Below are 27776 nucleotides of genomic sequence, written 5' to 3' on the forward strand. Positions count from 1 at the left end.
GATCAGTACGCCTAAAGTTACAAAATAAGGAGAGACTAGATTAGAAGTAGAAAAGTACCCTGCAAGCGCCCCCTGGACTTAAAATATTGTACGAATATGGTAGACTTCCCGGTTGGTTGGAGGGTTATACAGATTCTCCGGATTCAATTTACTATAGAATCATATATCAGTAATTATATACAGATAAAACCAGGCGTGTAGGATTTATCACCGTCCATACGAGTAGGAAATAATGCAGAAATCTCAGATATCCAATGATTCATAATGCAAAAACAACTAAAATGGAAAACTGCTAGAAGGATAACAGTCTGGAAATTAGAAATCCTGCTAAGCACGCAAAACCTCCAGAAAATGAAAAACTCATACAACCATTTCCCCCTTTTCTTTCCAATGTAAATCTGACCAGTTCCATTTTCTTCAAAATTTTCTACTCTATAGTATACTCAGTAAGTGAAACAATTATGTACACCTGTTTGCTATTACAATTACTGTAGGCTTATTGATCAATGAATTTGCAGGTGGGCATCATTTGTACACATTTTCTGTGGAAGAGGGATATAACCAAGATTGACCATCTGCCAAGGAACATGGATCACTCACGGTCCCTGTAAATTGGTTGTGGCATCCACTTGAGATGCAAATTGAGTCTTCCAGATTTGGCTTCATCCAGCTGGAAGGTTTCTTTGTATTCCCCCTCCAATATAACCCTAGTCAGAGTCAAGATGCACCTTCCCATATAGTCCTGCACAAAAGATCACTGTGGTTAGGAAGCTTTCAGAACACAAGGTAAAGGCAACTGCAGAGATTGCACAAGCAACACTCATGCTTTAACATTATGGGGTGATTTTTTCACAAAAAAAAAAAAAAAAAAGGAAGGAAAAAGAGAAAAAGGAAAATGAGGCAGAATGATCACAGTTGAGATTCCATACCTCCCTTTTTTTAATTTAAAATGAAAAAGGAAGAGTAGAATATTAAGGAGTGGAGGATTTGTAATTATGAGAATGGTAGCCCATGTTTTGCTCAAAACTGATATAGACAATCCATACATATGGGCACGGAAGTGACTCAGAACAGTTATTAAGTTAAAATATCCTCAAATCAACAATTTATCTCTGAATATGTACATACATGCACACCTTGGGGCACTCGTATGTACATTTGTCTAGTGGAGGCAACAGTCCTTTTGCTTTAACATGGATAATGCATACCATATAAATTACCATGTCTCACACCAACTCAACAAGCAAGGAACCACTAGTAATTCACATTATAGTGCAAGGCATCCGCCAGAACAGACTACTATGACAACATTCTTTCAAATTATGCTGAAGAGCAGTACTGCAGAGATTTACCGGACTTCTCATCACTTCCTTATCAACCAGAAGGTTGAAAAAACAAAATCACACACACACACGCAAAAGAGAGAATTGATGAAAATTTGGAAAAATCCAATTTCCGTACATCATAAATAAATCTCCAAACGTCATGGACATTCTACAGTGGGAAATAAGCATAACCAAAAGGATAGCATTTGAGGATGATGAGCAGTGATGTTCCCAATTCGTATAGGGAAGCGTGAAATAAGGATGGCACCGTTCACAACCATTTCCATGGATAGAATATTAGGAATTTTCATGATTGGGAGTTGAAAATTTGGCGGATGCCTTGTGAGCTCCTTGATAGATTACAGATCAGTCTGAACAAAGGGATTATTTTGAGGTGGAGGACTACAAAGATGTGCACATCAAGATCTTTCTCAAGGCAGGGGGATTGGATGGGGTGGAAGGATGTTAGTTTCCCAGTAGCAGAAATTTCAGAGTTGAAAACAAATGAAACCCACCCCAAGCCCCATATGGACAGAAGGTCGTATTTTCAAGTAAATAACAGTATGGGAGACATTTGCAACAGTAGACTACTAAATGCACAGAAGCATATATTAGAAAACTGTTGTCATATATGTTGAAAGTCTGAAGAATCCTGTAGCCATTTTCTATTTCGCTTTCAGGTTGCCCAAGGCATATAAGCCTGGTTATTTGCTTCATTGAGGTCTCTCAGGCATTTCCTGTGGGGGAGGTTCTTGGGCATTGACATGTAAATTCCTCGGAAGGAAAGATTGGCCCCTATGAGATTATTGTAGTGCATTGGAAAAGAGTGTCAGAAAATTTTTGGAACAAATAAAAACAGCTGACAGCAAGCTTACAAGAATTATTTTGTGATTTTGGGCATGTGGATTTAAATGCACTTGGAGAGTAGGAGTTGGTTTTAAACCTCATTGATAGTTTGGGTAGGTCAAGGAGTTAAGGGATTCTTTGCCCTGTATCGAGGATGCTTCCTTTTTTTCGCCTTTGGTTTTGTTTGTACTTTGGGTAATCCTTGTATACTCTCAATGTACTACAGTGCACCCTTTCGGTATTCTTTTGCAAATTTACTCTTAAAAAAATGCCATATCTGTTAAGTAAAGAGGAAAATTGCAAATTTTCAAAGTTGCACTAGAATTCAAAACATTCCATCGTAAGAGCTGCCACCCTTGATATACTCCAAAAAGTAGGTGTGTATCCAGGTTTTTCTATTTCTCATGCAACACTTAATTGTTCAAGCCAGTTTATTAGATCTTATAATAGTAAATGAAAAACACATAGATAAAAACAACAGGTTTATTTACCTTCCCAAATGTGTCATGGTCCCAGACTTCCAGAATCAGCATATCATGCAATCCATCCTCAACAACAAAGTCAAAAGTTTGATTCCAAACTGGATTCAAGCTATCATTCACAACCTGAGAACACAAAAAAGAATGCTGAAAATTAAGTAAACCCATAATCTGCATATTTAGAGAAAGTTACTTCCACATGTAAGAATTTCGGGACACAGAACATATATTTAAGTGACCTTCCTATTTAACACCTATGGGTGTCTTCTCCAAAATTCAAACTTGTATTCTTTAAGTGTTTGTGCATTATGATGTCCCACAGGTCCAAGGAAATAAAAAAGCAAAGCATTTTAGGGTAGAAAGCACAAAGCACCTTTAGAATACTCCCAAGATAAAAGAAAAAACAAAGGGAAACTCTGCTTGGGCAGTCAAATCCTTACCCTAGTTTTGTTCCTGATTTCTGATTTTTTCAAAATAAGTACAACATAGGGGTCGGCTTTTCCCATTAGATCTACCACAGGCAAGTCTTCTGCAGATATCACAGTTATCGAAAGTACTCCCCTAACAATAACCTCCCTTTTTTTCTGCATGACTGCATTTCCATTTTCAGCAACTTCAGTTCCATCCACTCCATTTTTAAGAACCTTCTCCAGGGATGTCATTGAAAATTTAGGGGCAAAAGGGTTTGTAAACCCATTCTCCATGCCAAAAGGAACATACAGAAGCTCCAAGTGCACCTAAAAACGAAAACCAAAATGAATAAAAAAAGTGAGACAATTGAAATAAATATGAACTTAGTACCAACCTAAGTTAAACTCAAACCCGTTATAATTTTTTTAAGAGTTCTTATGGTTTTTCAAGTTAGTATTTCTTCAGAAAAGACAAGTATCCAGCAGACTCAAACTACATACAACAGTTGAAAGCATGAGTAATAAAGATCTGAATTTCCTAGGGCACCAGGTCACAGGTACCAATTCCACCAGCTGGCTGGCCCAGGTCTGATGCAATAACAGGTGGTGGATCAAAGGAGCAAATAACTACAAGCTTAATCTAGCAACATATTTTAAGGGAAAAGAAGTAGAAATTGAAAGCCTTTTGAAGATTGAAAGGGTTTTCTTTATAATAGCAATATATTGACAATAACAAAAGGAAGAATAAGAACAACAATAAGATGACTAGATTTGAACATTAGGAGGCTTTTTTTTTATATTTACAATAATAATAAAAAGAAGAATACAGTCTATAAAAAGAAAATGAAAGATTTTAGTTATAAAGAGAAGGATATGGAAGGGCCTTGTATTCAATCTCAAGTGGTGGCCCAATCTGTCGGTGAAGGATATCGAAAGGGCTTGGGTTTAAGTTATAAAGAGAATTAAAAAATTGGGGAATAAGGACCCCAACAGGTTATTGAATAAACTGTTGTGGCCCTGGGAGTAAATCTACTGGGCTGGGTCCATCTCTCCTTAAGGGGAAGCAGGTGCTTCAGGGGAAGGAGGCTTTGGATTGGGCCCTGACCTTTGTAAGCTACTGAGGCCCAAGAAGACCATGTAGATGAAGGCCCCTCTCTGGTATACTCTGCAAAGAAGGCTGAAAAACAGTCCAGATCCCTTGGCGAAGCAGCAACAAGTGCAGAGGCGTCTCCAGAAGCTACTTCTGCTCAAGATCAGCCCTCTTTGTTGGACGCAGATAAGAATCCAGGTTCTCCTCCCTCTTCTATTTTCTCTTTGGGAATCAGGGCTTCTTCTTCTTCTTCTCTGGGGGGCTGGTTCATTGGCCATGATAGGAAGGGTAGATGAGGGGAGGTTATGAAGAGAAGAAAGTCCTGGTGCTGACCTTTGTATAGGAGAGAGGTCATTGAAGATGATTTTACAATATGGGAGGACAGTGGAGTTTCCTGAAAATGCTGAAAGAGGTCCAGTGGGCTTGGTGGATGTAGGGAAGAGGGGAAAGTCTGCCTCGGTATAAGAAAATATTGAAGTGAACCACGGTGAGATGACTATTTTTTACTATGGGAGGCTCAATAGGAGCTCCCACCATTTACTTGACTCTTAGCAAATTGATTTGAAGAGATCCTAACCTTGCTTAGGAAGATGGAGGTGAGAAGAGGAGCGCCAACTGGCTCTTACGAAGAAAAGGACCTCTGTTAGAATGTCCAAGACTGATAGAGAATTTCAAAAGCTGGAAAGCCCAATGAATTACAATAGTGGTTCAAATAAAGAGAATATTGCTGGCAAAAATGAGAGGGAGATAACCGCAGTTGGTTAATGAAGCTTAAAATCCTACATTGGAATGTCAAAGGGATAAATGACGAGGAGAAACAAAAAATAATCAAGTCTCTTATCAAAATGCAGAAAGCAGATTTGGCGTATTTGCAAGAAACAAAAGTGCAGGAGATGACCTTGAATTTGGTCAAGAGCCTAGGGGTAGGCAGATTCTTAGAGTGGGATGCTGTGGAAGCCAGGGGAGTAACCAGCGGTGTTGTTTTTATGGCTAACAGGATTTTGAAGCTGATTGGTAAGGAAAAAGGCATTTATTTGATATCTTGTCGATTCAGAAATTGTGAGGTTGGGTGTTCTTTGGGGTTTACAGGCCAACTCAAGGCAGAGACTGAGAAGAATTTTGGGCAAAGTTAGACGATATCAGAGGGCTATGGGAAGACTCTTGGTGCATCGGAGGGGATTTTAACGTGGTAGATTCCTGAAGAAGGAATTGTGTTAGATTGTCTTCAACTAGGAGACACTTTTCTGAGGTGTCAGAGGAGCTGAATTTGTGTGACCTTCCACTAGTAAGGGGCACCCATATACATGGAGTGGCAGGCGTCAATAACCAGCTTTCACCAAGGTTTGATAGATTCCTGGTATTGAAAGCCTGGGAGAATCATTTCAGTAATCTATCGCAAAGTTATTCGAGGAGGGGTGAGAAAAGGGGAAATCCCTTCAGGTTTGAAAATATGTGGCTAAAAGTTGAGGGGTTCAAAGAGTAGCTTAAAGGTTAATGGATGAGTTACAAATTTAGAGGATCTTTCAACTTCATTCCAACCTCTAAGCCAAAATCTCTCAAGAGAGATCTAAAGGTGTGGAATAAAGAGAAGTTTGAGAATGTGGCTATTAGAAAAGAAAAAGCTTTAGCTCTGATTGATTATTGGGATCATAAGGAGAAAGAAGCAATCTTGTCAATGGAGGAAGTGAGGCCTGTAAAAATGCTGTTGAAGAGTTTAACAAGTGTTGGGACAAATTGCTCGGAGACAAAAGTCAAGAGAATTTTGGTTAAAGGAAGGTGACAACAATACCAATTTTTTCCACAGAATGACATACATGCATACAAGAAAAAAATTCATAAGCAATGTAAAGGTGAATGGGGTAACGCTCTCTAAAAATTCAGACTTGAAGGAGGGGTGGCAAATGCTTTTAAGAATCTTCTATTTGAAAAAAGAGATTAGAGGCCTAATATAAATGTGAGGTGTTTTGAGTCTATTCAAAGGGAGGAGGTAATGGAGAGTTCTTTCTCAGAGGTCTTAGAGGCTTTGACAGGATTGTATTGGGATAAAGCCCTTGGCCCAAATGGCTTCTCTATGGTTTTTTGGAAGTTTAGTTGGGATTTTGTGAAGAATGAAGAAATAGGTCTCTTTAGGGAATTCTATGAGCATGGGTGGGAGGGTAGAGGTGGCACACCTTTTGTTTTCAGGTGATATGCTCATTTCTGTGACACATGTGAAGAGCAAATATTGTATTTAAGTTTGACCCTTAAGTGGTTTAAGGTAGTTTTAGAGTTAGTCAAAAAGTGAGCTCATTCCAATAAAGGAGGTTCCTAATGGGGAGGATTTGGCTTCTTTATAGGGGTGCAAAAGGAGGAAGTTCCCTACTTCATATTTGGGTCTTCAACAAGGTCCTCCTTTTAAGTTGTGAACAGTTTGGGAGGTAGTGGCCAAAAGATTCATCAGGAGGCTTACTATGTGGAAGAGACAATATCTATCGAAGGGTGGAAGGATAACATTGATTAAAAGTATTTTGTCTACTTTGCTAATATAGTACATCTTGCTACTTGTCATCCCAAAAAAAATGTACTTGAGATTTGAGAAGGGGGAGCTCGGGAGAAAAAACCTCATTTGTTGAAATGGTCAATTGCATATATGAATAAGAGGAAAGACAGTTTAGGCACAAGAGATTTAGCCAATATAAACAAGGTGTTGCTTAGGAAATGGAATTAGAGATACACTTCAAAAAGGGAGCCCTTCTAGAAGCGAGTAATTGCTAGGAAGTATGGGGAAGTAAAGGGTTGGAACAACCGTGAGGTTAAGGGATGGTCACGAAGCTGGATTATGAAAAGCAATAGGGAGAAAGTGGGGGGGACATTAAAAGCAGAACTTTTTTTTAGGGGCACTGAGCATCTATATCCAATCCTTTTTTTGCCCTTGTCACCCTGAAGGATGCATCAGTTAGGGATATTTGGGAAGAGATAGGGAAGGGAGGGCAATGAAATCCATGTTTCTCAAGACAGTGAACTGAATAGGAGCTAGAAAGTGTTGAAGCCTTTCTAGAAAAGCTGCAAAAGTATTCAGTGAAGAGAGGTATGGAAGACAAATTGGTGTGGAAGGGATCAAAGAGTGGATGTCTCCTGGTCAAACATCCACCCAGTCAAAGCCCTTGGAGCCAAAAAGAAACAACCTTTATGGTAAATGTAGTATGGAACCCATAAGCGCCAAAGAAAGTAGGCTTCTTTGCTTAGGAAGTAGCCTGAGGGAGAATTTTTACTCTAAATTAGCTAAATAGAAGGGGATGGACATTAGTGAATAGATGCAATCTTTGTGGGTGAGGAATCTGCTCATAATGTTTTTCTTCATCATGCTGAAATGGATATAATATGGTGGTAGTTATTTTTCTTATTGTTCAAAGTACAATGGGTGATGCCTACTATGCTTAGAGAAATGTTATCAAGTTAACAGAGGACTTTTAGGGAGACGAAGCAGATGAAGGTGTGGAAGGTAGCTCCTTTATGCTTATTTTGGAGCATCTAGAATGAGAGGAATTGTAAAGCTTTTGTTGATGAAGAACTATTGATTCAAACTCTCAAAAACCCTTTCTTGTGCTCTCTCTAACTTGGAGCAAAAAAGTCTTTAGAGGGTGCCTCAATGTTCATTCTAAATTTTGTTGATTAGTTGGACTCTTGTTGATGAAAGAGAGGTGGTTTTTTTGTTAATCTCTCAATCTAATTGCCTTTATGGAACCTCTATATACTCCTTGTGTAGTTTGATGCACCCTCTTTTGATTTGGTGCTATTAATAATATAATTTTTGCCTATCAAAAAATAAAATAAAATAAAAATAAAAGAACATGATCTATCAACCCAAGTGGCATTAGCTTCACTTCCATCAAATTCAAAGCAATCATGCAAGTATCTTTTCTCTTCTAAGCATTTTCAAAATTGATATCTTGAAAGTGAAAAGCTAATGAAGATGGTTTCTTTTGGACATTTTCTATTTCTTAGATTTCTTAGTTTTAGAAAGTTTTCAATGTCTAGGTGTATTATTTTCTAGGTTTCTTATCTTCATAGGTTCCTATTTTATTTTCTTGCCAATCTAGCGAAGCCAATCATAATTACAATTAGTTTCCCAATAATTTAGGTTTTAGGAACCTTCCCATTATTTTAGGGGTTTGAGATAGATTCTTAGGATTACTCATCAATAAAATTAGGTTTTCCTTTTTAGAATTTTTCTGGTAAATTCTACCCAAATAAGACTGTATTCTTCCATCTTATTTTCCATTGTTCTTTTTTCTTTTTAATCAAATCCCATTGTTCTTGCTTTTGTGTTTTTTATAGGTAAAAGAAAGAGTATACTAAAAGGAAACACCAAAATAGTGTCCCAAAGTATACAGGAAGTATACACCAACCACCAAAAGGCTCAACCAAGTGAGGGAAGAAGAGAACAAAAAACATAATCTGCCCTCACTTAGAACCTAGCCAATCAATAAAGCTAAAAAGAAAAGTAGGGCTACATCTACAAACACCCTAGACCAAGACCATAAATTACAAACAAAAAGGTTTTTCATCCTTTAGACCGAAAACTTCGTATTATCAAAAGCAAGCATATTTCTTTTCTTCTAAATAGTCCAAAAAATACATAATGGGGCAATCTTCCAAGACTTTTTGCGAACTTTACCATAAGGACCCACGTCACTCGAGGAGTGTCTCTTTAACTGAAGAGGAAAAAACCCAAGATACTCCAAAGAGAGTAAAAAGTAGTTGAAAGAGAATCCTTGTCTTTGCACAATGGAGAAGAACGTGATCAACCGTTCTTTCTTCAAAATGGTAAAAAAAACATTTGTTTGCCAAATAAAACCCCCTCTTCTGGACTTCATCCAAAGTTAAAGTTTTCCCCCATGTTGCCTCCTAAGCAAAAAAAGCCACCTTGGGTGGCACACAAGAACTCCAAATGATGCTCCATGGGAACAATAAAGGGTCACTGGGCTCCAAAACATAATAGAGGGACTTGACCGAAAATTTTCCGCTCTTCGAAACCATCTAAATAACCATGTCTTCTTCATCCCTATACACCATTTTTGCTTGAAGTTTCAACAAAAAGTGCTCCACACTTTCCACCTCTCAATCATTAAATGACCTAGAGAAGCAAGGAACCCATCCTCCCCCTTCAACTATTAAGTCCTAAACGTTCGCCACCCACGCATCCTTAGAAATGGCCAAGGCAAATAAGGAGGGGAAGGAAACATAAAGCAATTCGTCTACACACTACTTGTCCTTCCAAAATCCCACTCTCTGACCATTACCCATCCATCGAGAAAGATATTTTGCTGCTCAAAAGATCTCACTCCTTTCTTATGAATTTCCAAAGGCCAAAACCATGCCCCATCTCTCACCTCTTGGGAACACCACCCCCTTCATTTTCACCATACTTTTGGCTAATAACTTGCTTCCAAAGCGTCCCTTTTTCATTGGCAAAGTGCCAGCTCCACACAAGTGCCCCAACACCCCATAGAAAATCCCTCTAAAATCTGCTCTAACCTCAAGCCAACCAGCCTTGGCATGGAAAAAAGAGACATGAAGTAGATAGGAATACTAGAAAGAGTGCTTCGAATCAAAACAAGTCTCCCTCCTTTTGCAATATATTGTCTTTTCCACATGGCTAACCTTTTTACGAAACCTCTCTTCCACCCCATCTCAAGCTGCTGCCACGGATTTAAAAAAAAACTCAAAGGAAGACCCAAGTGAGAGGAAGGAAGAACGTCCAACTTACAACCCAACTCCAAAGCCAAGTCATTCAGGTTATCCACACTCCCCACAAGAATTAACTCACTCTTGTCCAAATTGATTCTCAAGCCTGAAATGGCCTCAAACCACATAAACAACTAGCTCAAATAAGTCATTTGATCTTGAGACGCCTCACAAAAAAATGAGAGTATCATCAATAAACAATAAGTGAGAGATCTGAATTTCATCTTCGCCCTTGCCCCTCACCCGTCACCTAAAATGAAAACTGCCACTCACCACCCTCTTCAGGAAACAACTAAATATCTCTATAACAATCACAAATAAATAGGGAGAGAGGGGGCCCCCTTGTCTCAACCCCCTAGTGCTTTGAAAAATACCAATTGGGATTCCATTGACAAGAATGGAGAACTTTGCTGTTGAGATGCACCATTTTATCCAACCAATCCACTTCTCCCCAAACCCCATCTTTTGTAAAACCAACAACAAGAAATTCCAATTTACATGATCATACGCCTTCTCAATGTCTACCCTCAAAGGACACCACATTCAATCCATTGTTCTTGTTATTCTTTGAAATAAACAAAACTTGAAATTCCCTAGCACTTGTTAACTTCATCCAAAAAAAATCAACATGTTCTGAGGATGGCGATCCCTTGTTTTATTACTCAAATGTGCCCTTACACACACAGTGCTTCAAAGACAGTGAGTAGAATCATTCTCAACCACATTATCTATTTTGTTCTATACCTAGAAAGAATTAGCAAATATTTGTGTGCAGCCAATATTTTCATGCAGGAAAGGGATATATATAAATATTACACAAGTTTACAATTAGCAATGGATGATTAGTTATGGCACTTGCAGATGTGGCCTTTAAAGTTGTAGTAGAGCCCATTCAATATGAAAATCTAAGCAAACTAGCTCAAATTACTATCTCTTGTAATAATATTTGGATTTCACTAAGGCAGATCAATCACTCAACTCCATGTAGGATAAGATTCTCATAATCAAGTTTTAGAAATTCATCAGAAAGAGCAGCATCGGTGTTCTTACCTGTCCCCTGTTTTTAGTATCTCTCTGGACCTCCAAATCTTTTACCAGTTTCCACCACGCATCCTTCACTTTACCGGGCTCAAGCTCACATAGCTGTACTTGAGCACATCCAATTAATTCAGATGCCTGAAGCCCCTCATTATCGTATATTTTTACCACCAAGTGTTGAGTGGATGCATCTTCAACAATAAATTCAAAGTGTTCATTCCAGACTGGATTCAACTGGTTGTTCTGAAGGAAACAATACAAGGTTATTTTAAAACATGCAAAGAGCTAATCAGAAAGTTCTTAAAAGAAAAGGTCCAGAGTGAATTACAATTGTTTTGCTGGTTTTCATTCTGTTAGGTAGAGGCCGTACATATAATACAGCAAAAGGATCTGATTTCCCAATGAAGTCCTTATTTGTTAATTCCTTTGCTTGTACAAGCTTCACCTCCAATGTTCCAACAGGCTTCAACTCAAGGTCACTAAACACAAAAAGGAAAAAAATAATAAAATTAGACATCAAGAAAATCACCATCCAAAGATCCTGATTTGAGTATAATGAGCATGCCATACTACTTGAGGTCTGCCATCAGCCTCATTGAATAGGAGCTCCTTGTCAACTCTTCTGTTCAACAAACTTGCAGGTTTCTAAAAACTTTTTATACTGATTGTCATAAATGAAACCCGTAATTCTCCCTGTATTTTGTGCATAATGTGAACATTCAATTTCTCTTTCAATCTATCTGCACTCTTTTTCAAGGCAATAAGATTTTTATTTAACCAAAAAAGAAGAGAACTGAGGTTTGAGCCTCATTTATCTTCGTTCTCTAGACAATTAAACAAAGGCATTAGGAGGGCACTCATGCAAACCACTGATGCATGTCCATTGTATGCATTGCAAGACTTTTGGTTAACCATAATAGTGTTCTATCAAAAGTTTAAGTTCGATTGTTCTCCAAACATTGATATACCTGCAAGCCTGAGGCAAATTAGGAACAAATGTTCAAACTGGCAAGATATTCCAGATTTTTGGTAAACATAATGAATGTTTAATCAAAAGTTTGAGTTTGAATCTCTTCATCTATTGGCATACCTGTAATCCCCAGGCAAAATGGGAACAACTTTTCGAACTGGCCACATAATGGAATCTTCAATAGCATTATCTATTGTGTCCTGCATAAGTGGATATGCATTTTTATTAAAACCTAGATGAAATGAATCTACACCATTCACACAAGCAAAAATTAGAAAATGCACCAAATATAAAACTTGTAAATTTGACACCTTTGTTTTTGAACTTATATGAATTACTCCAAATATAACCCAAAATTGATGATTGCAACCTTGATATTCTGTTTCACTGTAGGAGAAAGCCTTCCAAGTTTCACTCTTAAGAGTTTAGATTAATATTTCCTCAAAGAGATGTTCTGATAGTCAGAACATGTGGAGTGCCTAGTTTAGACTTCCAAGAAAGTCATAATTAATTCAATATATAACACATTTAAATAACATCCCAAAAGCATTTCACTTGCTTTGAGAAAAACTTTTAAAGCTCCACATTTGATAACTAGATTGACCAGGCTAAAACCCTGAAGGTTTAAAATATTAACCACCCCCTGTGATATTAAATCTGTGATTTTAAAGAAATTAGAAGTATAGAATTCATGATACTCAAATAAATTTATTATATCACATGATACAGTAATCGGCTCTGCCAGAGACACTAACAGAACCCAATCATGAGACTTTCTCAGACCTTAATAGCATCAGAAATCCCAGGAATTGCCGATATGTCCCCACCAACAACTTTAAAAGTCAAATCCAACTTTTTCTGCAAGCCAAAAGTAGAATGTTGTTAGTTAAACCGCACTCACATGAGTCCTTGTGTGAGTGTCTGTGAGAAAGAGAGAGGAGGGGGGGTGGGGGCAGTGGCTCAAAATCCTAGTATAAAATTCTAATGGATATTCACCACAAATTACCACACATCCAAATTGAACCCATCTGTTTTGGATGGTAATAAATTTAGAATTTATGGATATTGCATAGGAGATTCTATTGAAATTTAAGTGGATTTAAAGGCATATATTACCAATCAGCAGGCTACCTGATATAATTTATTACCCATGCATAGGCATGCATGCAAATATATTTGAGTATATCTGCATCTTTCTTAAAGTCTCTTTCCGTAGTATAGCATATTTGTGCAAATTTACTTTTCACCTTTCAAAATTTTCACAAAGCATCCAGATCTTAGAAAGAGATACCACACCTTTTGTCTCAGAGAAAAGCAAACAGCTCCAAAGCAAGGGAACTCATCAACTAGTGGCTTAAACATCAACCTGAAAACCCCGGTGAATCCAATATTTTTTACCTAGGTGGAAGAATAAAGAATTAAACATCAATTACAAACATCTTAGCATGGAAACCGAATAATGCTGTACACTGCTTTTGTTCATACAATTCAAACCAATTTCTGAATATTCATAAGAGTGCTTGTGATGAGGATGCATTTCCAAGATCTGCTCAAGAAAAAAATTAAAGGAAATAGAAAAATCCTAAATTACTCTATCAATGGTATTGAGATAATTTTGTAGTTTTTTAGATTCTCTAATGTTATAATTAGTTAGTAGTTGATATTTGAGTTTTATTTAGAAATTGGGAAGTTTTAGAATTCTTTTTAAAAGAAGTAAGAAGTTTCTCAACTTTCTATTTTCTAAATTAATCTCTTTTTTTAATAGTTTCTATTTAGAATATAAAAGTTTTCTTTATTAGAAACTCTTATTACAAGAAGTTTGTATAAAATAAATTCCTTATTCTAAAAAGAAAGTTTTTTCTTTTTAACTTTTTTAGAAGATTTAATAGTTTTAGGAAAGGAATAAGAATCCTCATAAATTACCACATAGGTTAAGCTTATTTTTTTCATAGTTTTATTCTATTTCTATAGTATTTTAAAGCATATAAATAAGGTTAATTGATATGAAACGGGATCAATGATGATCATAAATTATATTAAGTTCCTACCTTGCAATTTTCAATAGTGAGACTCCATTACTTTTCATGAGGGTGAGACTCCTAAAAAGCCTCACTAAGACTCTAAGATTTCCTTATATTTCTTCTTTATCTTTGGTTTTCCTCTTGTGTTTTTTCTTTCATTGTTATAATTTTATTATTGTTTTCCTCCTTAAATCCTAAAAGGTTGAAATCTTAACCAACCTATTTGATTGTAGACAACCATCCTAGAATTGTCTTATACCAACTTAACTTAAATAGTGTTCTATAAATAGATGTGTGATAGATACTTTCTATGCTATCTATGTTTGGTAGCAAAAGAGACTAGAGAAATTGAAATGTTTGCTTTTCCTAAGAAAGTTTTACCCGTTTGGTTCTTGGAAATTTTTGAGAGAAATACAAGGTAAAAAAAAAGAGGGGAAAAATGAAAGGAAAGAAAAAGTGAAGGAAAATAAAAAATATATTTGAAGCTAATAAATTATTTTTGTATGTTCAAACTCATTTCACTTATTTTTCTTCTTCTATGTAAATATTAAATAATTTGAAAATGCATATATTTCTAATCATTTTTAATTATATTTCATTTTCTTCTATATTTTCCATGGCAAACCAAATATGAGAAGAACATTTTCCTTGGTATTTTTTTCCCTTTCCTTACAATTTTTTGAGAACTAAACATAGCCCTAACTTTCCAATTAAACATGCAAGACAAGTCTTCATGTAAGATGCAGGAAATGAGGCCTGACTGGTTTTAAGGTCTTGGCAAAAGATGCAGGAAAAAAGGCCTAATAAATGGGTTTGGAGATATGCCTATGAGAAGGATAATCTTTGGAAAACGGCGATAGGGGTGAAATATGGTCAAGAGGGGTGTGGGTGGAGGACTAAGGAAGTTTGTGGGCCTTATGGGGTGGGATTGTGGAAGGAGATCATTAAGGAGGTTGATTGGTGTTGGGAGAGCATTGATTTTAAGGTTGGGAAGGGGAATAGAGTTTTGTTTTGGACGGATAAGTGGTGTGGCAATGAAGCGCTCTCTCAAACTTTTCCTCAGCTGTTTACCTTGGCGGGTAATAAGTATGCCAAAGTTAGTGAAGTGTGGGACTCTAGCCTGGGTCAAGGAGGTTGGAACCTCAGCTTGGCTAGAGATTTCAATGATTGGGAGCTGGATCAGATAGGAGATATGCTGAATCTTCTGAAGGACTTCAGGATTTCTCCTGAGGAGGATTCAGTGAGATGGAAACGGGAAGGCAATGGTGTTTTTGGGGCTAAGGGGGCCTACAAAATGTTGAGTGGCTCCTCAACCTGTGTTTTTCCGAATAGACGCATTTGGATGGATCAGGTTCCAACAAAAGTGTCTTTTTTTGCTTGGGAAGCTTCATGGGGGAAGATCCTCACCTTGGATAAGCTTCAAAAAATGGGGTGGCAGCTCCCTAATCGGTGCTTTTTGTGCAGCTGCGAAGAGGAAAATGCGAATCATATTCTTTTACATTGTACAGTGGTTAAGACTATTTGGGAGATTACCCTTGCCATTTTCGGAGTTCAATGGGTGTTCCCAGAGTCGGTTTTAGAGGTGTTACTTAGCTAGAGGGGTTCTTTTGTGGGGAAAAAAAGAAAAAAGATATGGAATTTCATCCCGTTGTGCATATTTTGGACGGTTTGGAAGGAAAGGAATAGGTTAGCTTTCAGGGGAGGGTCGTTAGATATTCAGAAATTCAAAAAAAAATTTGTATGTAACTTGTGGAGTTGGGCTAGGGTGTACATTGGTGAGGAAACCTACTCTCTTTTAGGCTTTTTGGAGTGTCTTGCGACCACTTGAGGGTGGGTGAGGTTTATCCCCTCTTTTTCTTTCAGCTCTTTTTTTGGGCTTTTCTGTATACCCCCCTGTATACGTGCGGCTTCTTAGCCTTTTCTAATATATTTGGTTGTTTATCTATCAAAAAAAAAAAAAAAAATTCTTGGTGGAAAGAGTTTTAGTTTGACGAGTGAGAAGGTCACAAGTTTATGTAGAGACTACAATTTATCAAATTGTTAAAGGTCCAGAATAGGGATAGTAAGGGGACACTACGGAGAGGAAAGAAGCAATCATTAAAAATAGTTTTTATTGATTCATGTGAAATTGAGGGCAATTTGTCAAATGAGCTAATAGTCCTAAAGAGTCGCAAGGAAAGTAAAGTTGGAGAATTTATTGTTTAGGGAAGAGGTCTATCAAAGACAAAAAGTTAGGGTCAATTGGGCTAAGGAAAGGGATCAAAACTCAGTTTTTTCATAGGGTAGCTTATGGGAGAAGGAACAAAAAGTTAGGGCCAATACGGATTTGATGAAAGTTTTTTCACAATTCTCTAACAATGTGGTCATCAATAAGAGTATTAATGCCACTTTTACAACTCTTATGCCTACAAGGAGTCGAACCACTAAAATATATGATTTTAGATCAATTAGTTTGTTGGCGAGCCTTTATAAGATAATAGACAAGGTTTTGTCACACTAGATTTAAAGGGTGTTGTATGAAACAATCCATATCTCTCAAGGAGCATTGGTTGAAGGGAGATATATTTTGGATGTTGTGTGAGTGGCAAATGGAGTAGTGGATAAGCAAAGGCGCTTGGGTGAAGAAGGCATGATTTTTAAGATTAATTTTGAAAGATTATGATCCTGTTGATTGAGGTTTTTTGGACCATGCTTTAGAAAGAAAAGGTTTTGGCTCAAGATGGACACATTAGATTAGAGTTATCCATCTTCAATTACTGGGTTAAAGTTTCTAGAGGATTAAGACTGGGACATCCACTTTTACCCTTCCAATTTATCATTACAACAGATGTTTTGAGTAAACTCTAGGTGAGAGTTGAGGCGCATAGCATCTTGGAAGGTTTTTGAGTAGATAGAAGTAGAACTAGGGTTCCCTATTGGTAGTTTGTTGATTTCACCCTATTTTTTATAAGACCTAGAACATAATATCTATAAAGCTTTAAGCTCATTTTGTTAGGTTTTCAACACATTTCGAGTCTTAAAATTAACCTAGAGAATAGAGCATCCTTTAAGGTATCAACATGAGTCAAGATCATATTGTACGTCTGGCTACTATGCTAGGGTGTGTAGCCTCAAATTGACCATTTTCATAATTGGGTCTCCCCTTAGGTTCCCACCTTAGAGTTGCTTCATTTTGGGACCCAATTGTTGACAGGATTTTCTATAGATTGAATGGTTGGAAGAAAGTCTTGTTGACCCGAGGTAGTAGAATAACTTGCTTATCTCTCTTGCTTGTTTATTTCATGTTGATGTTTAAGATCCTTTCCAAAGTAGCACCTAAGATTAAGAAATTACAAAGGGGTTTTTTTTTCTGTCAAAAATTGGAGAAAGAAAGAAGGACCACCTCATTAGTTAGGACCAAGCAAATAAGCCTAAAAGGAAAGGGAGTTTAGGTTTAAGGAAAAAATTCTTTTAAGAAATAGAGCTCTCTTAGGAAAGTAGCTTTAGACGTTCTCGAGGGAAAGTCAAGCTTTATTGCATAAAGTCATCATAAGCATCTATGGGTCACACTGCAATGATTGGGACACTAGCAATGTGGTCAAGTGGTCACACCATTACCCTTGTAAATGTTGGGATAAAGCCCTTAAAAGCATGACATGATGTAACAATAAATGGTTATTCCAATTCTCTTTTGTCTATCCCATCTATGCATTATGTATGTTGAGCATTCAGGTCTAACATCTCTTGCATTGTACATTACTTTGGTGCATTAAGAGTTACATGGAAAATCCAAATTATGAGTTCCTTACAAGTAGATGATTTGTTTACAATTGATTAATGGACTTCGACAATCCATTTGAGATTGTAGTATACTACTTCCTAATTAGAGAGATAATCGATCTTGGTCATCGAGATAGGATTCCTATGATAAGTACATTAGTGTGCATGGTTATAATTAAACAGGATCTTTGAAGTCATATGATTGGCTATCAAATAGTTATAACATCACCAAGTTACTACATTGTATGGGTTTTCAACCTTGAGAAGGTACTGACCTTATGTTAAAGTCTTCAATGGTTTTGACCTATAGGTGAGACCCTAAGATGGTCACATATTCCTTATGGATTGGGTCAATGTTGATGAAAGTTGGTGATAACAGGTATTCTCAATAAAGGGACCATGATATTTCATGGGATTAAGATAGTGTGTTCGGACATGTAATCATGAAATCTATGGCCCAATAATTTCATTAGTGAAATTTGACATATGCTCTTTATGAACTAAAGTATGTCAGTTGATCACATAATAGGAGGATTTGTAACTCAAGGATTGAAAAGGTAATCTTGAAAGGTTGACAGCGCACACCTTCTTAGATCATGAACACCAATTCATAGAGAATCTACATACAGTGAATAGTAGGTCACAAATTTGAACACTTATGTCTCGTTGTAATATGCATAAGATACTGGAGTATAGTTGACTTTATGTAGTGGGATGTTGAGTCAACTTTAGAATTGAATTTTAAAGAAGTCAGTATTTTCCTATGGGCCCCAATGGTCCCCACTCAAGCTCGAATTCCTTGATGGTACAATTTATAAGGGTTGATTGAGTTCTTAATTCGCTTGTGTGCATAAAGGCATTTTGGTAAATAAGCAAGGTTGCACAAGAGCTAGTGAACAGTCTTTTAGGATTAGGGTAATTGATTAATTAGAGTCCAATTAAATCAATTAATCAATTAGGACCCATGTGGGCTACTTTAAGTGACCCAAACTCAGGGGTAGGCTCAAGTCACTTAAACCCACAAGAAGCCTATAAATACCCCTCTTTAGGGTTAGGACTTCAATCTTTTGATAGTCTTCTTATTCTCTTAGAGAGAGAGAGAAAGCGCTCTAGCCATCAACCCCATAGAGGATTCCACCCCTCTAGTGTTGAGATCCAAGGAAAAAGCCATCAGGCAAAAGATCTATAGGTCTTCGAGGTCGTCTTCAACACTTGGAACTTAAGGTTTAAGAACATCCAAACCTAAAGGATAGTATTTTAACCCTAAAGAATCAATTTTTAAATTTGGAGTTGCTTCTGTTGTGCATAAATCTAAGATGCCAACAATAAAGTCATTTCACAAGTTTTCTCTAATTTTTTTCACTCATACCACATTTTTACTGGTGATGGTACTTTTGGAAAGACTTGTTATGAGGAGACCAACCACTTTGCACTCAATTTCTTAACCTTTTCAGAATTATGAGAGTGAAATACTCCTCTATTTCATCTATTATTGATTATCCTTCTTCATCCATTATTGCATAGTTGGTCACCAATAAGAAAGTCAATACCAATTATTTTCTATAGTTAAGGAGGCCTTACAAAGATCTTGGTGCAAATCATTGTGTTATAGGCCTAAGAAGTGGGGAATCAATTGATCATCTATTTTCACATTGCCTAATGACCTTGGGCCTATGGAATAGGCTATTTGGCATTGTTAGGATTGGGCTCCCCTTAAGAGTACGATAGATATGTCATTTATCTCTTTCAAAGGATTCGGGGATTCTCCTGGAGGAAGGATGCTTTGACGTGTGCCTTGCTTTGCATTTTATATGGATAATTTGGAGGAAGAGGAACTCAAGAATTTTTAAGGATAAATGGAGGACCTTAGAATCTATTTAGAATTTGATACATTAATATTCATCCTTATGAGATTTTTCCCCTTCAACTTTTAAGGGCACTTCATCGAATATTCTACATCTTGATGGGAATATGGGTTGCAGATCAAATAGGGTAGGTTATAACATGCTCTTAGTGTGGACTCTACCTCCATTAGGTTTGATTGTTGCAAGCCAAACCTTTAGATCTTTCTAATTTTTTGGTAGAGAAAGAGTTTGCTATGATGATCTCATGGGTGTTTAAGTTGGAGAGACAATCAAATCCTCAATTTGGCTAGCAGCTTGGATTGCTCCGTTTCTTAGTCCCTTAGTTCAGCAAACAAGATTACTAATCGTTTGGCTAAACACAAAGCCAAGCAAATGCTTTCTTTTGTAGGAGATTTTTTACCCCCTTGAGTTCTACATTGTTGCATATTTTATACACATCCTTGTCTCATACATATTCAGTATAATTATCTTTCTGCTCTTGTTAGGTTTTCTCTTTTAATCATTAGAAGATTTCTCATTCTTTGCTTGTATCTAAAGTTGATACCAATGACCACTTGGCTTCTAATAAAAAAATAATAATAACCTCCTAACAATGCAATTATCATCACCACCCTAAAACCAACACCATGATATCACTAGTAACTGCTACCACTGCCACTAAGGCAAACTCTTTCTAATGATAGCATTGTCTTGCAAAGTTTGTGCAGTATCTTACCACATAAACATTTTAATAGAAATTAATAAATAACACCCACAAAACACTACCCCACCACCTTCATGCTACCCAATACTACAATTGTCACTACCCTAACACTACCACAACCACCACAAAGCCCACAACCCTTTCACTGGTACCACCCCCAACACCACCACTGCTCTCACCACCAACACCCTGATGGCTTCTTTTTTCTTTTTTCTTTTTTTGATAAAAAACTGAAATTCTATCAGAAAGAGAGCAGGAACAAGATAAAAGGATGAAGAATATTTTCAAGAATAAACACAAATTGAAAAGGGAAAACAGAAACCACTACACCCTCAAAATAATATTACCCTTTGAAGCAAACAGGCTACCCGCACTCACAGCCAATACATGCCTCTTTGTTGGATTACCTCAGGACCATCAAAACTCCACCTCTAAAGAACAGAAAAGACCCCAAGTCTTCCTAAATGATATTTCCCTTTGAAGGAGAGCGAAAAGGATACCTGTACTCCTAGCCAACACATAGCCATCTTGTTGGTTTACATGAGGACACTATCAAAAATCCACCTCTAAAGAACAGAAAAGACCCAAATGCTCCTAAATGGGATGACCACAATGAAGAGGACCCTAACATCCCCTCTAACCTAATTGATAACAAATAAGAATCCCCTTCCACCCATAGAAGGACAACCCAAGGAAGATGCTTCTCAAAACCTTTCCAAAAGAGGAACAATCTCCAACTTAATGGGAACAACCAACACCTAGCAACTTTTTTATCAGAACAACTAGCAACTTGGAAAGAGCAAAAATCATTATGTTTCCATGATCTCCAAAATTCCCCCATTGACCAACTAACATTAATTTCCAAAGGAACAGCCACCACTTTCAATGTTCCCAAACAGAGGAGGTCTTCTGCAACAACAGCATACACTATGAATGGTTAAAGACAACTGCAGTGCATAGGATGAACTTGCCACCATCTGTTCCTTTCTTGAACTGTTCCTGGGTGGAATTTTAGTCATTCCTTAAAATCCTAGTCCTTTAATCAGAAAAAGACATACCAGAATTGACATTTCAGTAAGTTATAAACTAATCACACAAACTAAAACAAAATATATTCACTTCCCATTGAGCCTCAGTTTTCAAAATCTTCATTCACTTGCCATTATTTGCATAGCACTCATTAATTAACCTCATCGCCAACCCATTCCAACACCACCCACCCAACCCCAACCCCACACACACAGAGCTCCAACCCATCCAATAAAAAATAAACAAGAAACAAAAAAAAATTAAAGACACAAAAACACAAAAATAATAGCTCTAAATTTTAAAATTTTCAAAGGAGCTAATCCTTGGTAGCATTGTAGGACAGGCAAAGCAGATTTCAGCAGCAAAAATATGGAGTTCAATACGAAAAATCAAAGAATGGAAGCATCATGCTTCAATTTTTAATTATGGCTTTTTCTTTCTTTTCTTTTCTTTTTACTTATTTTTTGAAATAAAAACAAAAGAGTTGCAGAATACCTGCACAGGTAGTGCTACACCAAATCTAGTATTTATGTCAAGTATTATACTTGGATTTCCATCCCACTGAAGCTCCAACTCCAAGGTAATACCATCAGCTCCATCTTCAATAATAGATACTCCTAAAAGATGGCATCAATTGGTAAAAACTACAAGATCAATATAACAAATAAATGTGTAGAACTTCATCATGACCTCCTTTAGAATGAGTAGAATTAGTAATTAAGTTCCTTCAAAGAACATATCATAGGAAAAAATTCCTTAATTTCTTGCATCACTCATTTAGAACAACTTTTAATTGAGACTACATCTAGATATTTGTATATAAGTTTGATAAATAGAATAAATAAAAGAGAATCCACAAGAACAATATTCATCCTATAGAGTAAAAAGCATAACAACATAAGAATGATCTGCACCCTCAATAATTAGGTATCAACCAGAACCCACATAGGATAAGATTATTAATCTCTGAGGGTTTCAGTGTTATTTCAACCAAAACAACTTCATTCAGACAAAAAGATTATCGACTGTCCCGATAAAGCCTATAAAATTAAACTCTGTGAACAAAATTTAGCTCATGTCATTTAGCCAGTTTGTGTATTAACGAAAAAAATTTTAAGAGAGAAATCAAGAATGATTCCAATTGTACAAACCTTTTCTTAAGCTCTTGTCTCATTCCAAGTCTGTTACCAGTTAACTGATTCAGACGATAAAACATGGTGTGTAGCAATTACTCTCCACTCTCACTAACTGTGCTGAATCCATCATATAAATCATTGCTATCTCAACTAACAGTAACAAGTCTCTACGTAAATGCAATGGATTCATTTGGTCATTGCCTACAAAATCAAAAGGTTCTTATATAGCTTATATGAAAATGTAAACACCTGTGCAATTATATTTCAGCCGATATTGCTTTTTCCCTAGACCAATGTCAAAGAGATTGAGATTCCATTTGTTTAAGAACCTTGACCAATTAGTTTTGACTTAATCAACCCAAATTTGTGCAAGAGCACAAGATATTAGTATTGTAATTACCATATTCACATACACCTCCTCCAAGTTATCATGAATTTTCAAAATGCCACATAATCTATTTAGATAAAAACATTTTTTTTCCCTGTATTCAAGTGCATTATGCCACATGATAATCAAATACATTGGAAAAAAAAAGGATATTTATTAATAAAATTATTTTATAAGAGCAATAACAAGCCCCAGTAGAATTGCTATATCGGTTTATCAATATGTAAAAGAATAGAAGATTATCACTCCAAAATATAACCTCTCAAACATTTTTAGCAACACCATTAGAAATTTGGGTAACATAGCTAAGTTAGGAACAGTTACAAAAACTCTTTACATAACCCATATAGAATTGATAAAACCCCCATAATTCACCCATACCCTAATATATTCACAAAATCATCATTAATTACATAAAAACAAATATCTGAACAAAACTGAATCCACGAAAGACGCCAAGCACAATTTCAACAAAAAAAAAACCCCGAATTCCGTGAAGCCCAATTTTCATACAAATCAAAATCTTCGGGATATTAAATCCACTGAAAGTATAACCAATGGGACCAACCTGTGAATTGCGGTGACACAGTCCCAAGAGTGAATCTCGAGAATTTCAGGGACGACAATATCATCGGCCTATATTGCTCCAAAATCGGCTCAACATTAGTCCTTATAAGCTCAGACGCTGCCTACACAAGTATGTTAGAGCAATAATTAAACGAAAAGGTAATACTCAGTTGTTCCCATTTTCTCGCTATCTTCAAAGTAAAGCCAAAGAAGTAACACCTCATTCACATAGGGCCAGATCTTCGTGAGATGGTGATTAAGCCATGTCAACTGAAAAACAAAAATCCAATCAGAAACTTAAAGAGTAGAAGCACATGTAGAGAGAGAGAAAAGTATGAGAAAGAGAGAAAGTGAGAAGTTGCCTTTTGGCGCTGTGAGAAGACGACCCAGGAAGGGTAAAACTGGGAAGGGAGGATCTTTCTAGAATCTTCCACAGTCATTCTAGCCAAAGCAGCAACGGTAGTGGCGAGGTCGGACCGCTGCCCCGACCGGATGTTCTCCGATCGCACTAACAGCACGATCAGCCCAATTCCCACTGTTATTCCTATCACCAGCCCCAGAAAAAACGACATTCCTGTGAGGCAAATGGAGATATTACTGAGAGAGTGAGGAAATGAGAGAGATAAGAGTCTCTAGGGAGGGAGGGAGGGAGGGAGGAGGTTTAGCAGGTTTATAATGAGGACTTGGTTCGTCGTTGTAATCGAGATTTGCGAGGACTATTAAGTTGTCGGAAAATGGGCCATGACCTGTTTGCCGACATGTATATTATAAAGTTGACATTTATCTGGGACCCCCCTTTCCCTCTATGTTTTCTTAATTACTGTTGAATTATTTTTGTTAATTTTCTTATTAAGATAAATAAGTTTCAAATTCAATCCATACAAATCATCACTCACATGATTTTTTGGAACTTAGAGATATTATAAATTCACATACCAAAAATCAACACAAAATATACTAATTTTTAACAATAATTTAAAATTGGGACGGAATTTCTAGAAATTGATGAAGGGTTGCCGATCCATCGACCAATCCCAGCAGAGGACCTCTGACTTCCACGTTAAGGGAAGCAATTGGGACAAAAGCGACTCTCATAAATTTAATGCGCTGTCCTCCAAAAGGTGACACTTGTACGATTACAAATTTTCTTTGAGAGTCGTTCAAAGTTAAAAGAATGATTCTGTATTGACTCTATTGAGCCGTCCAAAGGCCTCCAACCTTCTCCCTCTCATCTATAGTCACTTGTTTTACTCACTCTCCTCTGTTTCCCATGGATGCTGTCATCAAAGATGGCATATTTTCTTGGCCTGCCTTCTGAATTTTGGGTTCTGGTAAGCCTGTTTTCTGGATGACTATAAGGTTTTCAATAAAAATATATCTAATTGTCATTCCAATGCGTATTGTTTACCAAAAGTGGTTTGAATTTGACGTAATTGTAGGGTCAACTGGAACTTCAATTCAATCCATTTATCTGAGGTTGGTCGATGTACCCAATCTTCTCTGCTTGTCCACATCGCAAATACGGACAAAAACAAAAAACCACCAAAACTGACACCGTGTCGGCACCAACCAACCAACAATCATTGCACAGCTGTAACCAGGTTTAGGAAAGCCCGCAATGTAATCGGGTCAGGCTTTTCTTGGACTTCTGTCCACTTGAGCCCAATTCCTCAGCCCATATAAAGATGAATTGAACTTCAAAATATGGAAAGAAAGCACCGGTTATGACGCATTTGATGAATGATGAGACTACTTTATTTCATATTTGTTTTTTTTCATGTATCTGGTAAAATGGTAAGGATGGATCCAGAATTAAATGATTGAAAGAAAACAGATCAGAACAGACAACTCTCCCAGTCGAGTTTGGCTTGTGATGGGGCCCAGACCGACCCACGCCTGTAATATTTTCACGTGTCATGTCTCTAATTGTTACTTTTTATATGAGAGGTACCTCCATCAATGATCAATCTAATGTTCCCAAAAGTATATATTATTATCTTTCTTTTCTATTATTGTTTACTTGAACATTTTGACGTAGATTACTCGTCATATTTATGAATTCGATGCATTAGAAGTTAGAAAGAAAATTCAAATTATAACTTTCATCTTGAGTTGTACTGTATATAGGTTTTTTATGATAAGTGCGTTAATACGTGTGATTACACATTAGACATGATTTATAGTGTGAATCATGACATTAATTATAAGATAATATAATTTTACGAAATTTGTATGTTATATAAGTTTTCAATTCATACGGTCATTATTGAATTGAACGTCAATGATGAATATATCGGTACTTAAATTTTACAAATATATTGAAAATATGGGTGGATATTTTGATAAAAATGTGGAGCGAAATTTATTCAAATTCTATAGAAATGCTTGAAAAATTTTCAAAAAATAATAAAATAAATAAGAATACACATATTAAATTTAATATTTATCAAATTTCTTATAAAAAATTAACTTAAATTCCTTTAAATATTTATATTCATTTATTTTAAAAATTCAAAACTATTTTTATTAAAACATGTTTCATTGCATTTTAAATAAATAAAAAATTAAATAGATTTATATAAAATATTTTATTTGAGATTTAATTTTTAAAATTTTATTACAAATTTGTGATGACAACTTTTTGGCTCTTGACATTGATTTATTTAAATAATTAAAATTATATTAATAATTCATCTTATCAATTTAATTTAATTTTTATGTTTTAGCATTTTTTTTAACAAACTTATTTTTAATATTTTTAAATAAAAACATTCAAAATTAAATAAAATTAAAAGGATGAATATAAAAAAATTAAAAGTGAAGTGATAGTAATTTTTTAAAATATAATTAATGAGATAAATATGAAAAATAATTTTAAATAAAATGATAATATAAAATAAAAGGGTAATATAATTTTAAAATAAAATATAAATTAGAAAAAAATAATTAAAAAATATCGAAGACAATATTTTTTAAAAAAAAAACACGAATAAATATTAAAAAAACACATATGGACAATTTCTTTATTTACTATTGCATATTTTATCTTTCCCAAATAATAATGATATTAATCTTTATTTTATAAGTTTCCAACTTAAAATTTCTTTTTATTCAAGAATATGGATAACCCGATCCAATAGATGGAGAGTTTTCGGACACATTGTATGTAGGCTTAGCTATGCAAAAAATTCACTACGTATAGGAGATATATCATTTTAAAAAACTATAAACTTAAGATAAAAAGTTATAGATTTTATTGTTTTCATGTAAATATGATTTACTTGAAATTAGATTTTGAAGTATTTTTATTGGATTCAAAATAATAATATCAAGAAATTTGTCAAAACTAGGGAAGAAATTTGTTAAAATCTTGAGGAAAAAAAAAAGAAAAGAAAAGTAAAGTTCCCAATAAAATTATGAAATTTCACCTATCTTATTATTATTATTATTATTATTATTATTATTATTATTATTATTTAAGTATAACATTAAAGGGTTAGCCTATAACTTTGGAATTTGATATGTGAATTAATGCATAATAATATAATATTTGCAACGAAATATGCTCAAATTAGAAATTCTAGTTCTATTGTACAAGTAACAATAAGACGAAATATGCTCAAATTAGAAATTCTAGTTCTATTGTACAAGTAACAATAAGAAGATTTTTTTTTTTTCTAAAAATTAATAATATCAAACTTTATTTATAATTTTCCAATTAAATTATTTTTTTTCAAGAATATAAATAATATGGTCCAATGGATGGAGAGTTTTGAAAAACGCTTTGTATGTTGTTTTAATGATATAGAAATTTTACAAAGAATGAGAAATATACCATTTTCAAAAATTTTAAAATTTAAGATAAAAAGTGGTGAGTTCGATTGTTTTCATGTTGGTGATACTCAAACTTTTTTTTTTTCAGAAATTTTATCTTCGATAATTTTATTTGGATGAACTTTTTTGGAGGAAAATTCAATAAAAAATGTCAATTTTTAATTAAAATCCAATTTACTTAAAATAATTGATAAAATAAACTACATTTTATTATAAATAAACCACATTTAACACAACCAACAAAAGTATAACGACCCGAACCCAACCATGTAGATATTGTTCGCTTTGGGCCCAAGAGGGCCCTCACGGTTTTAAAACTCGTTTACTTGGTTAAAAAGAGTCTCTACATGCCTCTACATATATAACGCTAGGAACTTTTTCCCCTATTCGATGTGGGACATTAATAACACCCCCCATACAAACACAACGTCCTCGTTGTGTCCCATGGGATTGCTGGGTCAAACAAACAAACACTCTTTACTAGGCCAAACAAACTCCCACACCGGGACCGGGGATCAGCTCTGATACCATTTGTAATGACCCGCTCCCAACCGTGTAGATATTGTCCGCTTTGGACCCAATGGGACCC

General features: G+C 35.7%; 1 protein-coding gene across 1 annotated transcript; it reads right to left on the minus strand.

Moving 5' to 3' along the window:
* Nucleotides 1-223: 223 nt before the first annotated feature.
* LOC117925039 (synaptotagmin-5) lies at nt 224-24006 on the minus strand. The gene is made up of 12 exons (XM_034843848.1): nt 23716-24006; nt 23573-23623; nt 23355-23475; nt 21758-21879; nt 13182-13283; nt 12669-12743; nt 12006-12085; nt 11244-11394; nt 10928-11158; nt 3091-3387; nt 2663-2776; nt 224-742 (listed from the first exon to the last, which is right to left on the minus strand). Exons 1-12 carry the CDS (start codon nt 23923-23925, stop codon nt 593-595), a joined length of 1704 nt encoding a protein of 567 aa, XP_034699739.1. The 5' UTR covers nt 23926-24006; the 3' UTR covers nt 224-592.
* Between the last annotated feature and the right edge of the window lie 3770 nt (nt 24007-27776).

Source organism: Vitis riparia, chromosome 11, assembly GCF_004353265.1.
Source record: "Vitis riparia cultivar Riparia Gloire de Montpellier isolate 1030 chromosome 11, EGFV_Vit.rip_1.0, whole genome shotgun sequence".
Classification (NCBI taxonomy): Eukaryota; Viridiplantae; Streptophyta; class Magnoliopsida; order Vitales; family Vitaceae; genus Vitis; species Vitis riparia.

Excerpts from the sequence above, each read along its gene's own strand:
- LOC117925039 (XM_034843848.1), bottom strand. The coding sequence starts at position 23,925 with ATGTCGTTTTTTCTGGGGCTGGTGATAGGAATAACAGTGGGAATTGGG. Across the intron at positions 23,476-23,572 it reads TCTGGCCCTATGTGAATGAG|GCAGCGTCTGAGCTTATAAG; the intron begins GTGTTACTTCTT and ends ATACTTGTGTAG. Across the intron at positions 11,395-12,005 it reads ATTTTGCCTGGGGATTACAG|TGACCTTGAGTTGAAGCCTG; the intron begins GTATGCCAATAG and ends TTTTGTGTTTAG.